This window comes from Acinonyx jubatus, chromosome C1 (genome assembly GCF_027475565.1).
Source record: "Acinonyx jubatus isolate Ajub_Pintada_27869175 chromosome C1, VMU_Ajub_asm_v1.0, whole genome shotgun sequence".
Taxonomy (NCBI): domain Eukaryota; kingdom Metazoa; phylum Chordata; class Mammalia; order Carnivora; family Felidae; genus Acinonyx; species Acinonyx jubatus.
Genome location: NC_069381.1, coordinates 211,962,239 through 211,979,470, shown reverse-complemented (window position 1 = coordinate 211,979,470; position 17,232 = coordinate 211,962,239). Strand labels below are relative to the sequence as shown.

The window sequence follows — 17,232 nt, the reverse complement described above, 5'->3', positions numbered from 1 at the left end:
TTAGAAACATTACTGCGGCCACAGTGTAGAGGTGGGACCGAGGGAGGACTTCTTTGTACGCGGGTAGACCAGATGGCCACTCACTGCTCAGCCTGCTAGATGGGTAACAGTCTAGAGGCATGTGGCCCCACCCACCCCTGTGCAAAAGGAGGCCACGGACCCTCGTCCACAATCCTTGTGTCTCTTGGGAGCCCAGGGCTCTATGCAACAGCTGTCTTTTTCTTATTTTTTCTCTACATTACAGAAGCTTTATGCGATTACTGTAACAAGTGAAATACATACCTGTATTTTTTTTTTATTTTTTACATGTTTATTTTTGAGAGAGAGAGAGAGAGAGAGTATGGGAGCTGGGGAGGGGCAGAGAGAGAGAGGGAGACACAGAATCCGAAGCAGGCTCCAGGCTCCGAGCTGTCAGCACAGAGCCTGACGTGGAGCTCGAGCTCAGGAACCGCGAGATCATGACCCTAGCAGACAAAGTCGGATGCTTTACCAACTGAGCCACCCAGGCACCCCATACACTTGTTTTTTTAAATTAATTGTACTAATTCTTTTAATTTCTTGGTTTTTACTGCAAGAAAATGAGATTACACCATAAGAACTAGTCTGCAATTTGCTTTCTACGTCTAACAAAACATCATTCTTTCAAGTCCATAAAAAGAGATCTATCTTTTTTAAAACCTGCGCGATACTCTGTCATCTGTAACAAGCTTTCTTCGGCCATCCCCGCGGTCAACAGGCATCAAACGATGATCCAACAAGCATCCTTGTATATATGTCCTTAGGATAGAGTCCCAGATGCGAGAGAGCTGCCTCAAAGATTTGTGTGTGTTTTCTTTTAATAATTCTTTTCATATCACTTTCCAGAGACTGAGAGGCAATTCACATTGCCAGCAGCGATGTCCATTTCTCAGCATCACCCCCAACACAAGAGGCTTTTTGAAATTTCTGTAGATCTGATGGGTCCTAAGCCAGCATCTCGTTGGCTGTTCTGGCCTTTCCTATCAACAAGACGGAGACCCTTCTCGTGTGATTTCCCGCCACATGAAGTTTCCTTCTCTGAATTGCCGTTCCTCTGTCAATTTCCTATTGGATCATCTTTCTGCCATCCACCTGCAGACGCTCTTTCTACATCGGGAATTAAAAAGTCTTCGTTCATCTCATGCCACAGTTTCCTCCAAGCTACCACTTATCGTGTGACTTCACCTGAGCTTTCCTTTACCTTCAACACGTGCTGTAGGAAACCAACGGTGTTTATCTTGTGTTTCGTCGTTTCTGGGTTTCTGACTCCGACAAGGTGTTTCTCTTCCACCCCAACGTTTAACAATGATATACTATTGCTAAATTTTCTGTCTGTCTGTGCTGGGATCACATACCCAAAATGACTACCTACCTTAGGGCACCTGGGTGGCTCAGTTGGTTAAGTGTCTGACTTTTCTTTTTTTTTTTAATTTTTTTTTTCAACGTTTATTTATTTTGGGGACAGAGAGAGACAGAGCATGAACGGGGGAGGGGCAGAGAGAGAGGGAGACACAGAATCGGAAACAGGCTCCAGGCTCTGAGCCATCAGCCCAGAGCCCGACGCGGGGCTCGAACTCCCGGACCGCGAGATCGTGACCTGGCTGAAGTCGGACGCTTAACCGACTGCGCCAGCCAGGCGCCCCAAGTGTCTGACTTTTGATTTCAGCTCAGATCGTGACCTCACAGATTCGCGAGTTCGAGCCCCGCATAGGGATCCACAATGATAGTGTGGCGCCTGCTTGGGATTCTCTCTCTCCCTTTCTCTCTCTCTCTCTCTCTCTCTCTCTCTCTCTCCTCCTCCTCTCTCTCTTTCTCTCTCAGAATAAATAAACTTTAAAAAAATGACTACCTGCCTTAAAACAACAACATACAACTAAGTAGCTCGCACTGAAACTACCACTGAAACCCGGCAAAACCCTCTTAAGAAAGATGAAGGGAAATGAAGATCACGATTTTCTGAAAGTATTAGGGAGAAGTGTCAAAGGCAACGAAAACGTTTTAGAGTCACCGTCGCATTCTCTCTTCACCTCATGAGACGTGAGCCCCAAAAGAAAGTCACTCTCCTGACTCTGCTCTTATGATTTGTCTTTAACCTGAAAATTGTTAAAGCAGCCACTAACGACAGGCTGAGTCCTTTAAACCCTAGAATCCAAGCCACCGAATCCCCAGAAAATAAAGACATTGGAGAGGAGCTGAACCCCACTGCATCGGTATCACGTCCACATCGTGGCACCCGCAAAGACGGCTACGTGGACGCCAGACGTGCAGAGTCTGGGTGTGCTGGAGGGCATTACAGGTACCCGTCTTTGGTGTCATAGAAACGTGCAGCACAGCTCACAGGGACTCACTCGCTGTGTTGTCAATATAGTCCCTCGAAGGCCGCACCCCCTCCAGTCCCCTATGCCCTAAGCTCTCACCTAACTTCCTTGCCGGTGGACTTCTAGGATCTTGCCCCCCCCCCCACCGGTGCCTCCACCCCCGCCTGGTACACCATGAACACCCGGGAAAGTCACGACCGAGCACGTGCTCAGACTGAACGCGAATGAGCCCGTACCCGAACATGGCGACGAGCAGGTTGACCAGCAGGATGTTGGTAGAGAGCATGTAGATACACACGAGGGGGATGGTGATCCACTCGGGGAACCGAGGCAGATTGTGCTCGTCCAGCTCCACACACAGCGGTTTCGACTCATTCCCAGTGAAGGTGCAGTGGGCAAAGTCGTACGTGGTACCTGCGGATGTAGAAACCAAAAGGCAACGTGAGGACCCTCTGGAGGAGGCGGTGCTACGGCACCTGGGGTGAGGGGGTGGGGGGACACAAGACAACCTAATGAGGATGGCTTGGGGGGGGGATAGCGATGATAAAAAGCATTTGGGTTTCGAAGACACTGAGACCTGATCAACAAAACTAGCTGATGGATTGGAGGTGAGGGATGAGATCACAGGAGGGGTCAAGGATAGGATTTGCACAACTGAGTGACAGAGCCCAGATGGGGGGGCCTTGAAAAAAGTCCCAGTCCTCACAAAGGACTAAAACTACTGGGGTGCAGTGGGACTAAAGCCACGAGGATGAAACGTACTCCCTGATGAATAATGGTGAGCACGGTGTGCAGAAGGGAAGTTAACAACAGCAAGGTGCCTTTCCATCACGCACAGGAAAAGAGCTAAAGCCTTGGAAAAGGCTGTAGCAGAAGAGGCCAGGGCTGCCCGAGGCCACAGGGCTAATCGAGAGAACACCAGGGAGCTGAGAAATGTGACCAACAGGGCAGGGGAACATCGGGATCGCTGTGTCGTGGCAGGACCAAACACGACAAGCCCAGGCTATCGTCGGCATCACAAAGATGCTTTCGACAGCTCGTTCAACACACACGCTGGCCTGCACATGCCCCACTCCTTCCTTACGTAAGCTGGGTGTGGGCACATCCGTGCCATCCGTGCTGCCACTAACCTGCCTCCAAAAGAGAGCGGACAGTGGGCTACCGCCGGATGTTTAAATTCCAATTGCCAGTGCAAAAATTTCAGTATTGCTCCTTTTGAAATAAATGGGCTCCCAGTTATACAAGAGAGGACAACTCACAACACCTGTTCCTAAACTAGCGAGGCTCGTTGCTGTCAACTGCCACGTCGCTGTTGAAAACACAAGAAACGCTATTTTTTGAGAAGTCAAAACGTAGCAGACTACACTGCTGAACACGTCTGCAAGGCGGGCGTAAAGTCCTGCTCCAAGAAAAGGTCATGAGGGTCAGTGTTCACTCCCTGGTGTTGACTCAGCGCCAGCTGTGGATCAGAGCAGGGAGACCCAGAGGCCGGTTCCGGAAGCAACCCCCCTACCCCCGGCTGTCCCCACCCGGGCCGGGTCAGGCTCACCGTCCACGTCGCTGGGCACTTGGCCGAACATGGCCAGGTAGGGCTCGTAGATGACCGAGCGGAATATCCATCTCCAACGATGCTCGTTTTGCCTGAGGATCCCTTGCCTGGCCACGCCAAAGGCCACCATCCACACCGCAAACAGGAACAGGAAGAAGAACACGTCAATCAGCTGTCAAGGGAGGACAAGAGAACAGAGTCAGGACCGTGCCCCGCGGGTGGCTCGTCTGCTCAGCTGACCACAGGGAAGGGTCGAAGTTCCAGTCACCCTGTGTTCCCCCTAATTTGCCACCTTTGGGTCTTGGGACAACTCTTTTCCGGAATTAAAACCAACGGATGTATTTTGGCTTTACGTCTCCCAACCAGCTCAGCCACAGAAACCTTCTGGGTGAGAGAGCCCAGCTCAAGAGCGAAAGAGGGGCCTAATTCTGGAGCACCTGTACCTCTACTCCTCATCAGGCTCCCTTTCTTTAAATCCCTACATCGCGTCCTCGGTATTCTTTTTTTTTTTTTTAAGAAAAATTAAAAGCGGTCTTTATTAGACAAGAACGCACGGTTTAATTTCTTGTTTGACTTTTTGCACACACAGCATGACTTCATGGTGACATGGTGCCTCAGATATGCTTTGAATTAAAACCGCAAACTCAAAGGACCTCAGCGTTGGAAAGCAACCTCCAGATGAGCTAATCCAAACGCCCATCTGACTTACAGACAGAAGCACGGGAGGTTTGGGTCATCTGGAAAACAAGCTTAGGAAACCCACATCGTCAGTGGATAATTCTCTTTCTGTTGGACGTCCCTGTGAAAGGGGGCTGGTAGGGCTCGTCCTACATCTATACTGCGTGGCTACAGAATCGAAGCTCTGATCATCGCTGTGCTTCTAGCCCCCTGCACGCTTCCAGACGAACATTAACCTCCGTGGTCCGCATCTGTAAGATGGGTGTAAACGTTACACTCCTGCCTCTTCTCTGAGTTGTCCAGACTCAAATGAAAACAGCTGGTAAAGAGTGACATCTGGACAGATCGCTTCACTGGCAACACATTTAATTAGCCACTTGCTCCTACCAGCCACCTGTTAAATTTTAAAGCGGGGGAGGCCCCTGATGAAAGCACGTCCGAGACAGCAAACCTTGCCAATTGTGACCTGCCGGGGGACCAAGCCCCTCTACAGACAATTGGAGGGGTCTGGCAAGCAGAATGCGAACCACAAACCCCCTCCACTCTTACCATCCTCTGCAACATGATGATCTTGGGCCCTAAATTTCTGCTTACGGTGAAAATGTGGATCAACCTTAGAGTGAATATGATATAATCCAGGCAAAAGATCACCCGTCCGGAATACAAAGAGGTTTTATTCGAAGAGTGGAGCCTACGGAAGGAAGAGAAGCAGGGCCCGTGAGACTTTGACAAAAGAGTTCAAACTTTTGTTTTTAAAACTAACCGAACACGAAGAAACAGGGTCAGGGTGCCGAGAGTGAGTGGAAGCAGACCAAGGACAACGCGTGTCAGTCACTGAGGACCAAAGGCCCTGGTCTTCTGCCCTCGTGGCCCCCGGTGGAGCAACGACAGGGCACACAACAAGGCTTGCAGAGGTTTTTGCCACGTCCTCCTCAAACTCTACCCACTGCAAGAACGCCGTCGCATTATCGCTAACTTCCTGGCTCCCTCGGCCACCATGATGATCCCGGTCCCCAGCCCAGACCAGCCACTTGGGACTAGGTTCTGCCAGGTTTCCCCTAATGAGACCTCACCTCATTTGCACCAGATCATTTGACTCGCTGACCACCTGCGAATGTGTTAATTGGGAGCCATGTGTTTTCGCCCCCTGGAATTCTCTAGAAATCACGTCCAACCCACCGTGATTCAAACGCTGAGCCCCAGCAGAAAGGAAAGGTATCGGAGGGGGAAGCGGAGCTCTCACTCACTTCAGACTGCGGAGTGAGCAACGGGTAGGTGTTCGTCCAAAGAGTCAGGCTTCTCTGCAAGGGATGCCATGTGCACAACTCGAATACGACCACGAGCTTTGCCTTGAGGCTACTCGGGGAAGGCAGGCCCGGAGGGGTGCGGGCACGGGCAATGTGCGCCATGGTCTGGGTGTACCTCAACTTCCCTTTCACGTGGCGTGCACATTGCTTTTTGCCTTCAATGGTGATTCTAGACGGGTTTTTCTAATCATCCGCTCTGACTCTGGGAGGGCGGGCTCCATAGCCAGCATTCACGAGGCAGTTAGGTACATTTTAGAAGATTACGTGGTCCAAAAGGAACACGTTACGCAACATTTCACGTGCTCATCATCCTCTGCTTTCTCCGTCTCTAATCATCCCCCTCCCCAAAATTCTGCGAGCACAGAGAGAAAAACTGTGAAGAACTTTTCGATTACAGGTCACCAGGAGGGAGAAGAGAGGAGACGTAACTCCATGCCGACCACGCTGGGTCTCTAAGAGGCTCAGATGGTGGCGTTTGCAGTAATCTCGAGATGGGGGGGAAGGGGAGACAGGTTGATCTTGGGCTTGAAGTAGAAGAGATCTTTTCTTCACCTCTTCACTCAAGAAAATCCAAAACATGCCTGAAACTGGGAAAGGTGGTGAGGCCAACTTACCGAAACACAATTCCTGCTATGAAGTAAAAAAGCCCGAGTGTATCCATGACATTCCACAGGTCAGTGAAATAATTCACCCCATTCATGTACCACTGCAGCACAGAAAGGGACAGAGAGAGAGAGAGAGAGAGAGCATCAGCAGCCGGGAAACATCAACTGCTTCCAGATTTTTTTTTTAACGTTCACACATTTTTCCCCACATCCTTTTTGAGCCACATGTCCCATGTGCCCTGCCACATGCCCCGTGATATTCTGGGGGGATTGGAAAGTAGGTTGCACACTCGCTGTTCCGTTACTCATGTGCTGCTGACAAAGTCAGAAAAAGGACTCATGCACCATCGCCGTTCTTGAAAGATGAACCGGAAGACAGTGAGCACAACCTGCGTGGAGAAATGTGGAACACCCAAGCTGACCAGTACAGTGGTATAAGTTGTGCATTGCACAACTGACAACTGTCGTCGTCATAGATTTGCGTATTTGTTGTAAATACTTTTTGGCACATGGCAATAAAACATCTTGATAAAAGGAATTTCTCTTTTTCTTTTATTATTTTAACGTTTATTATTGAGAGATGGAGAGAGACAGAGCACGAGCATGGGAGGGGCAGAAAGAGGGGGAGACACAGAATCCGAAGCAGGCTCCAGGTTCTGAATTGTCAGCACAGAGTCTGACGCGGGGCTCGAAATCACGAACTGTGAGATCATGACCTGAGCCGACGTCAGATGCCTAACCGACCGAGCCACCCATGCGCCCCAGGAATTTCCTTTTTTACTTTGCACACAGGTGTTCTATGCGGCACCTATGAGGACAGGTGCAGTCGCAGAAATGACTGACAGGAACAGTGTGCCTCAGGGACCCTTTCATCATGACTTGTGGGTATTGGGTATGATTTCTCAGAAGAAAACTTGTCAGGAGATAAAGAGGGAAAAGACGATCCAGTGGAAGGACAGCCCCTTGGTGATCTGTCTGCTGGGTCTGGGGGACTCCAGGGTAGTCACCTGACCCTCCCGTCTGTCCCTCTATTTCAAACCTGTTTACCGAGAGCCCACAGGATTCCAAATACCCGTGCCGGGCTCCTGGCACACAGGATGTCCGATTAGGTGCGACGCTGATTCTCAAGGAATCCACTGGCCCCGGGGAAAGGCAGTCACTGGACATGTTTAAAATGAAACGCGGTAAGGGCTGGAGGGCTGGTGACACCAAGCCCAAGTGAGCTCAGATAAGGAAACCACCAGACTTACTTGAGCGACGCAGGAAAACATCGGCAAGGACGTGTCCTCAAAGGTACGTGGCACTTTTCAATTTCATTACGAAATCAAGCACCAGGGAAATAAAATCTCCCAGCCCCGGTTCGACCACGTTCCTCTGTGGGATGGCTGAACGCGGGGGCCCAGAAACCGCATCGGCATCCCTCACCGTCCATGCGGGCGGCCCCAGTCTCACCGATGACCCGCCAAGAACCGTCTGTAAGATGAGAGCGGTGGGGACAGGCCCCAGCCACCTGCTCCCCCTTTAAAACCCTGATCCGGGAGGCAGATAGGAACACAGCAACCAGGTGGATCCAGTCCAGCTCGGCCTCTCAGAATCCTGGCCTGAGCCGGGGGAGAAACCCTGAACAGATCGAGCCCGGGGCTTGGAGGCACTGTTGTAGTAAGAAAGCGGGGTTTTTTGGATTTTTTTTTTTTTTTAACGAACAGAGGCCTCTTTTCTGAGTGGAATGACAGACAGGGGCTATACTCATCAAATACCAGAACCATATTCCAGCATATCTTTCAGGATTTGGGGATTCCATGGGCCTTAACACTGAAGGGGTGATGGAACTCATCTCGTGTTGCATAAAGATCCACAATTTGATCAATGGACGCTTGTACATACGGACTGCCTTGGTTGAAAATGTCAGTTTAGCCTATTACAGCCGCCCCCGGGGAAGGAGACATAAGGAGAGTACACTTTGGGATACCCAGACACAACCTGAAACAGGTAACATCCTGTCTGGTTCCGGGTTTTTCCTAACGCGTGTGAATTCGGTTCATTAAGACAGTGCCCGGATAGCAAAGCAGATTCCTGGAGGAAACCAAACTGAGGATTCCAGCCGCACGAGTCTGCAGGCAGAAGAGAAACAGCGACCCCCAGCGTCGGATTCCTTGAACGACGAGAAACCCGGAGGCCAGGCTCCGCAGTCTGGCTCACAGACCTCAGGGTCAGCTGTCGGGGGCGCAGAGATGGACTTGAATCTTTTCATCCCCCTCCCCGCCGCTCTCAACCCTCAGCCCGAGGCACTCCCATACATCGCCTTAACGCACACAGGATCGATGAATGAAACCGGTCCGTTCCAAAGTGATGTTTAAGAGGAAAAAGAAGAGGGGCGCCTGGGTGGCTCAGTCGGTTAAGCATCCGACTTCGGCTCAGGTCACGATCTCAGTCTGTGAGTTCGAGCCCCGTGTCGGGCTCTGTGCTGACAGCTCAGAGCCTGGAGCCTGTTTCCGATTCTGTGTCTCCCTCTCTCTCTGCCCCTCCCCTGCTCATGCTCTGTCTCTCTCTGTCTCAAAAATAAATAAAAACATTTAAAAAAAAAAAAAAAAAGAGGAAAAAGAGGAAATATTTGCCCAAAGCTGGACGCCCGCATCATCACCCTCCGTATCAAACATCACCCATTATAAACACACACAGGATAGCGGGACTGGGTCAGAGCTGTGGGCATCACCTCCTCCCGGCAGGCCCCCGGGATGACTGGGCAGTGCTTCTCCCCAGCCCACTTCGCTTCCCGAGGCTCCTGCCCCCCTGCCCACCACTCTGTCTACTCTGGGTCTCTTCCAGGGAACATGTCACACTACACCTGCCCAGGGTCCTTCTCCAAGCAAAATGCACTTGTCCTGAGCCTCCTTCGAATAAATGACTTCGTAGTTAAACGTCCATACAACTTTGGATGGAGATATTTGTGACCTAAGGACTTCTCATTTCACAGCTGCAACCCTCTAGGCCAACCTTCCAGTAAATGTAAGACTCTGGGCAGTGCTGTTCTCTCCTCGGAAACTCCCAGAAACGACCCCCGCCGATCCTCTCTAACCGGCAAAAAGCTCCGTAAGAACAGAGAGAGTTGCGTGCTTGGTCCGTTGTTGTATCTCCAATGTCTAGAACAGTGCCTGGCATCTGGTAGGTGCTCAGTAAACACTTACGGAAAGGCAGGAGGCACGAATGAAGTGTTTGGCTTACGCCAAGACGTGTCTCCTTGTGTCTTCCGGCCGCCGGGCCAAGCCCCGCCCTCTCACGCAACCCAAAGTCCTGTCTCGGGCCCACGACTTCTCTAGATGCCTGGAGGAACCAGACAATGGCTGCAGCGTCTGTGCCTTCACACCATGTGGGAGGCAGGGTCAGGCCCGAGACTAGTGAAGAAATGCCTGGGAGCATGAATGAGCGAGAAAAGAACATTCCGAGAAGCAGCCACCGGCAGCACCCTCTGCTCCAAAGGACACCCTCGAGCCCCTTGATCCCGGGCTTCCCAAGTCTCCCTCGCTCTGGCCTCATGAGCCACCGTCGCGGCCCCCGCTTGCTCCCAGCCAGAGCACCGCCGTGGGACTGAATGAGGAAGACCCTGCCTCGCCAACTCACCTCTTAAAAAACATACACTCTCGGGGCGCCTGGGTGGCTCAGTCGTTTAAGCGTCCGACTCTTGATCTCAGCTCAGGTCACGATCTCACAGTTCATGAGTTCGAGCTCCGTATCAGGCGTGGAGCCTGCTTGGGATTCTGTCTCTCCTTCTCTCTCTGCCCCTCCCCTGCTTGTGCGCACACGGTGTGCATGCACTCTCTCTCTCTTTCTCCCTCTCTTTCAAAGTGCACAAATAAACTAAAAAAAATTTTTTTTTAATTTAAAAAAAAAAAAAAAACAGAGGTGCCTGGGTGGCTCAGTCGGTTTGGCATCCGACTTCGGCTCAGGGCTTGATCTCGCGGTCCGTGAGTTCAAGCCCCGCGTCGGGCTCTGTGCTGATGGCTCAGAGCCTGGAGCCTGCTTCCGATTCTGTCTCCCTCTCTCTCTGCCCCTCCCCCGCTCACGCTCTGTCTCTCTCTGTCTCAAAAATAAATAAACGTTAGAAGTTTTTTAAAAAAAATATACATTCACTTGCCAGATATACATCAATGTCACCCCTTGAGCTAAGCCCCTCTGGGCCACACATGAATACGAAGCCAACCTCTGCATTGGGTCATTTTCATGCCACTCGCTGCTGGACAACAGCAGCATATGTATGAGGAGCTGAGAAACCACACCCGGGAGCGGAGGAAAAGGAGGAAGGCACGACCCCAGAGCCCAGCCACAGCAGGCTAGGAGAAGGGAACACGCGTGACCCCACGTGGAGAGCCAGCTCAGCGCCTAGAACGGCGTCAGGAGGTTCCCAGTAAAAACGGTGCTGTTCCCTTACTTCCTCACGTCGGCCTGGGCCCATTCCTGCCTTAAATGTGGAACCTCCTTCCGTCTTTGCTTCTCCCGAGCAGGACATTTTCACTCCCTGGCTGCAGACACATAGTAAGTCAAAGCCAGCAAGTAAAAGACAGCTGGGAGAAAGAGCCTTTACAGAGGAGTTATGGGGTGAATCGCACCCCCCAAAATTCATACTTTGACGTCCCAACCCCCATGTACCTCGCTGGGGCTGTGACCTCACGAGCCAGTACGTGGGGCCCTCAAGAGGCCGACGTGAAGTCGGAATCCTCTGCGCGTCAGCAGGACCCTGACCTGGGGAACAGTTGCCGGTAGACAGAAAGCCTGATATCTTCCCATGCGCGACACCCATGTGGGTCGTTCATGTTGCTCTAACCCCCACCTGGCCCCTATTTCCATCCCCCACCTGCACCTATGGGGCCGGGGAGGGCAGACGCAGGGCCCTGGTGCAAAGACTCCCTCCCTCCCCCCGGCCCACAGCAGACATTGAGAACTGGTCAAGACACTCGCCGGCTGAGAACAGAAACAGACTCAAATCATCCTCAGTCGAGGGCTCCTAGAAGCCACAAAAGAAGTCTATCAGACTTGGCATGATGGTTGAAACCACTTTGGGATTGCCGGACCAGGCAGCGACACTGTGAGGTCAAGGACGGCGCTCTATGGCCCTCCGAATCTCTTGTGGCACCTGCCGTAGCATCGCGTAAACATAAGCACCCGAGGCCATGCTTCCTGAGTGGGTATGATGTTGGGTCTGGGCTCAGAAGGGGGGCAACAGAAGTGACAGCCACAGCACTGCTCTCAGATCATCACTAAGTCTAAAAGGGTTTCCTGGGACTTTTCATAACTGTTTAGGGACAGCATCACCCTTGCCATCAACGCTTATCTGTCCAACAATTACCAAGGGAGCACCTGCTATGTGCCAGGCATGGGCTACAGCTTTGGACTGAGTGGTGGGGAGAGGATACCACAAGACGCAGATCCCAAAGAAACTGCAGAAAAGCACCATGAATAATTCACACGCACTCCCTGAACTCCACGGGGACTTCTATGACTTTCTAACACTGTCACTCTGACACGCTGGGCATTAAGATGCTCTTAGCTTGAAAGTCCCCCCATCTCCCCTGCCTCCCTTGATGACGGTAATGGCAGGCGTGGGTTTGCAGTCCAAGGTCAATCTTCTCTTTGAACACATTCCCAATCCTGAGTAATTCATTTCCATCAACTAACATTAATCAGCAAGGAGCGAGCTTGGTGCTAAGAAGTCTCACCGGAGGGCTGTGATATTGAAAGGGCCCCGTTTACTTTAGGAAAACCATGACTTTGGAACCTCGGAAGCAACTTCTGCTCCTCGCTGGCTTTGGGAAGACAGCACCTACTGAGCAAAGGAGGAGGGGCCCCACGTGGGGACGGTCCTACCTGTCTTACTTCATCGCAGAACAGGACAAAGACCAGGGCGTAGAGGACCAGCTCGGGGGAGTGTGGCACCGAGTGAAAATCCATGAGCAGCACGTAGGCAAACAGCAGGAGGAAGGCGATGTAGAAGACCACGTTCCAGGCAAAGACCACAAAGGGGGAGGTGAAGAATGCCACGTAGTACCACAGAACCTTCTTGTGCTTGTCGATGGGCTTCTTCCTGGACCAAGAGGTAAGAGCACCGCCATCACCGTCCGAAGCATCGCGGCCTGCGGGGGCCTCGGACCCACGGCCAGGGGAAGGGGAGCCAGATCGACCCCGCCAACACTCAGCCCTTGGCATTTCAGGATTAACAAATCCGAGTTCTGCCTTGGATACTGAAGACGTAACTCTATCTCCAACTGTTTGGAATCAGACCCGGGAAAAGCCAGAGAAGATTCCCAGTCCTACTGTGTAGGGCATGCTGCCTACAGTCCCATCATACATTCCAGGCTTTATAATCCTTTACCTAAGGATTTACCTAAGGATACGTGTGTGCGCGCGCGCACACACACACACACACACACACACACACACACCCTCTCTCTCTCTCTCTCTCTCTCTCTCTCTCTCTCTCACCTGTCATCATATGTCTCAGTTTCATACCTAAATGATACAAAGCCACAGCCAACCAAGGGTATAATAAACAAACACAGGATAATCTTCCAATTCTTGGTGTCTCGGGAGATCTCTCCATACCACTGCTTGGAAAGAAAATTCTACAAGGAGACAGAGACAGAGGATACGAGTCCTTATTAATGCAGCGAAATGCAGGATGGTTTGTAACCCTTCCTCCCAACCCTCACACCCCCTCAAAAGAAATAACTCTCCAAATCAAGGTCCTATCCTTTTATATTAGTTACCTGGACTCTGAAGGGCTTCGATAAAATGATTCACGAGTCTGTTTGATTGTCAACCCTTTCCTGACTTGGGTTCTGTGAACTTTAACGCTTATTTATTTTTGAGAGAGATAGAGAGACACAGAGTGTGAGCGGGGGAGGGGCAGACAGAGAGGGAGACAGAATCTGAAGCAGGTTCCAGGCTCCGAGCGGTCAGCACAGAGCCCGACGCGGGGCTCAAACCCACAAACTGGGAGATCATGATCTGAGCCGAAGCCGGAAACTTAACTGACTGAGCCACCCAGGCGCCCCAAGGTTCTGTGAACTTTAAAATAGAAGTTGTGTGAGTCCAAATTCCCTAAAGCCATGATTTTTAACCACTTCTAATTCTTCTTAAGTAAGTTTAAACAAGTGTCCTTCTAGCGCCTTCCTTCCCCGATTGCAAATCCACACACCCGTCCAGCGCCACCTGCAGGACCCCCGGGGTTATTTCCGGAGGCGGACAGGTGACAGGAAGGGGGAGACAGTGGGCATCACAGCATCACTCGGAGTCGTAATGCATGGATAAGCTTCTCCCAGACTGTGCCAACCCCTGAGAGGTGGGACGGGGGCCCCCCAAGAATGTGGCAATGAGAAACCTCAGGTCGCCTCTGGGAACCACACCTCACATCAACACAAAAGGGCGAGTGTAGACCGGTCCTCATCAAAGGAACACACAGCTTCAAAAAAGGCCTTTGTTAGTCAGGAGGGGATTGGCGCTGGCTGGGAGGCTCAGGGCCTGTGTGCCCCACCAGACCTTCCATCTGAGAGAAGCCACTTCCCCCGGGGAGCCCGCCATGCTCTGCCAGGCGGCTGCAGACAGGAGTGTGCCCAGCCCAGGAGGGGCAGCCACAGCAGAGGACGGCCTGCAGCTGGTGGGCAAACACCAGCTGGCCTGTGCCCACACGGGCCACACCAGGGCAGGCTCCCTGCGGCCCCCACAAGTCCCCGCAGGGTTGAGCCCTGTTGATCAAGGCGACAGCATGCTCCTTAGTGTACGTGTGTCTGCCTCCTTCCCTTGCCCCTCTCACCATCCCCACCACCCCGTGCACTTCCTGGGTTCACCGCCAGAACGAACTACTTGCATTTAAATCCTTGCTTTGGGGCCTCTCCCTCAGGGAGCCGGACAAAGACAGGTCATACCTGTCCAGCCCTCCGCAGCCTCGTATTCCTGCCGAGGGGACAAGCACATCCAGTGGCACCGCTAGGTCCCCAGGCACGGGAGGCTCTTCCCTAGCTCAGCCTCCACGGCCACCAGCAAATTCGGACCCCAGGCAGCAGCCTGCGCACAGGAAGCCAGCTCCCTGGGCCCACGTGTCTGGCAGCGAGATTTCTCGCGAACATTAATGGATCGGCCTCTGGTTGAAACCCCCGGGACTGGAAAGCTTGGAACAAGAGCAAGAGGCAGCCTCCCCCAGGCCCAAAGCTCTGGGGGCACCAGCAAGGTGAGGCCTGAGGTCAAAGGCGCGGTGAGCTGAGCGCGGCCCCACCTGGGCATCCAGCCCCGCCTCCAGGCCATCCTGCCCCCAGGGCTGGCCTCACTCTCCCCCCCTTATGGTGCAGACCCTCAAACAGCAATAGCAAGACTCTTTCTTTGTGCCTTCCTGGTCACCGATGACTGTCGCCATTTACTCTGGCTTAGCTGTAGCCGCGAACGGGTTTTGGGTTGTTTTTCCCACAAACGCTTTGCTAACTTTGCTAATCATCGGTTGCACGGTGTAACGGAAAGTCCACCTGACGGACAATCAACACGGATTCAAGCCTCAGCTCTCTACTTCTGGCCGTGCAACCGGGAGAATGTTCCAGAACCTTTTCTGAGCTGTTGCGTCCCTATCAGCAGAATGGGATGACCTCCACCTCCGCACGTGCTGTGAAGGCAAAACGTGGTCACGCGCATCACGTGTATGACACGTAAGGGTGAGCCCGCCCACGTCTCCCCTGCCCCCCCCCCCCCCCCCCCGGCTTCACACCCGGGCCCCTCCAACTGGGATTGTGGGTCGGGGAAAAACCTCCCCTCGGCGACCGGAGGGAGACGCCAAGTGCAAACGGCCGGTGGAAGTCCGTGCGGAAAACCTCTAGTTAGGCCTCACCCAGTTCGAGCTGGTTCCTCTAAGTGCCGCTCCTACCAAGAATAACTGTAACAGCATCCACCGAAATAAAGGGCCGGCACCTGTCACATCCCGCCTCCCCAACCCTCACGGCAACCTTCCTTTACAGAGGAGGAAACTGAGGCTCAGAGGGCTCGCGTGCTTTGACCCATCACCACGCACATAATTAGGGATCCGGTGGGTGGAGACCCAGGCGCGGGATCTGGGGACCCAGCCCTCCTCCGTTACGGTGCAGCGCCGCCCAGCGCTTGGCGGAAAGTCAAAGAACGTGCTCTCTCCTGCACTGTCTCTGGAAGCAGGGGTCTCTACCCGCGTCTATGTGCTGCCACCTCCTGGAGCCTCACTCAACTTCCCCTGCCGGCTTCTCCGTGGGAGGCGATGGTTTTGTTTTAACGCGGCGCGCGCGGACAGCACCTGGCGGAAAAGGCCCACCTCTGGCGGCGACGTTGGGCGACGGCGCGCCGTTTACCTGGACGCCAGGCTGGGCGATGAAGTGCTGGTCCGTCGCCTCCACCGCCAGCTCCAGGCAGTTGCTGCCGCCCCAGGCTTCACAGGAGTACACCAGCAGCTGCTCGGCCAGGTCCTCGTCGCTGCTGTAGCACTCCGTGAACAGCTCTGCGGGGACAGTGTCGCCAGAGGGAGGGAGGCTGCGCGCGGGGCCAGCGGAGGCGCACACAGCTCCCGCCCCGCCCCCCACACCCCAGCCTTGACTTTGCGCGGAGCCTGGTTCCCAGCAGGCTTCCGGAACGCCAGCGCAAGGCACCACGTCGTCTCCCACCCAACAGAGGGGCTCTCGAGGCACACCAGGCCCAGCGCCGCCCTTGACGCGGCAGGTGTCCGCACGCGCCCCCTGAACCGAGCGGCGCTGAGCAGGCAGCCCCTGGCCTTGGGTGGGGCTCAGCAGAGGGGCTGCGGACCCTCTGCTTCCTCTTCACCTACGCCCCCATCCCGTTTACCTCCTGGGCCTCCTTGGTGACGGCTCTTCGCAGACAGGGCCCCGTGCCAAACCACGACGACCACGACAAAAACCATGAGAAAGTGGAAGAAACACTGACCTACCGCATCAAAGCCGTTCTTACACGTTGCGACCCAACCAGAGAACCCGGGGAATAAATCCGCGCGGGGAATTTTTCAAAAGTCAAAACCCTAGGATCCCTTCTCTGAAGTCTATCAGAAATAAACAGACTCTCCTGGCAATTTTAATGTATTAAAAGAAAGCATCGGACACCCTTCGGCCAACGCAGAGAAGCCAAAGTCACGAGCGTCTGTTCGTTACCTAAGACAACGGACAAACGTGTGCATTTTGCCACCGGCCACATGGCCAACTGAAAACCCTGAAGTGAAACCGGAAGAAAAACCAAGCAGGTCCAAACTGTCTGTCGGTGGGAGGCAATTGTTCTGGGTCGCTCACGTTCCTGCATGGTCTGGACCTTCTTTTTTTTTTTTTTTTTTTTTTTTTTAATGTTTATTTATTTTTGAGAGAGAGAGACAGACATGAGCTGGGAAGGGGCAGGGAGAGAGGGAGACACAGAATCCAAAGCAGGCTCCAGGCTCTACGCTGTCCGCACAGAGCCCAACACGGGGCTTGAACTCATGGACTGTGAGATTCTGACCTGAGCCGAAGTCAGACACTTAACCGACTGAGCCCCCAGGTGCCCTAGTCTGGATCTTCTCAGCAAAAAGCACTGCTTTGTTCAAGAATGACCGAACAGCAGACAGAAGACAGGCATTCCAGAAGGGCAATGCTTAGCAATGCCTCTCTGTTCCAGGTAATGAACAGTCGCACCCTGGAGGGGAGCATGGGAAGGTCACCCACAGCCCCAGTAGAAGCCCCAACTCTCCTAAACTTTGGGGAGCTGCACCGTAGGCAACAGCA

General features: G+C 53.1%; 1 protein-coding gene across 1 annotated transcript in view; it reads right to left on the bottom strand.

Moving 5' to 3' along the window:
- TRPM8 (transient receptor potential cation channel subfamily M member 8) overlaps nucleotides 1-17,232 on the bottom strand; it is a 94,896-nt gene that overhangs the window by 25,543 nt on the left and 52,121 nt on the right. The window contains exons 15-21 of the mRNA XM_027047159.2: nucleotides 15,826-15,971; nucleotides 12,977-13,089; nucleotides 12,335-12,551; nucleotides 6,485-6,576; nucleotides 5,113-5,254; nucleotides 3,886-4,057; nucleotides 2,573-2,750 (exon numbers count right to left, since the gene is read on the bottom strand). Of these exons, the coding sequence (XP_026902960.1) occupies nucleotides 2,573-2,750; nucleotides 3,886-4,057; nucleotides 5,113-5,254; nucleotides 6,485-6,576; nucleotides 12,335-12,551; nucleotides 12,977-13,089; nucleotides 15,826-15,971 (1,060 nt within the window). The remainder of the gene's footprint in view (nucleotides 1-2,572; nucleotides 2,751-3,885; nucleotides 4,058-5,112; nucleotides 5,255-6,484; nucleotides 6,577-12,334; nucleotides 12,552-12,976; nucleotides 13,090-15,825; nucleotides 15,972-17,232) is intronic.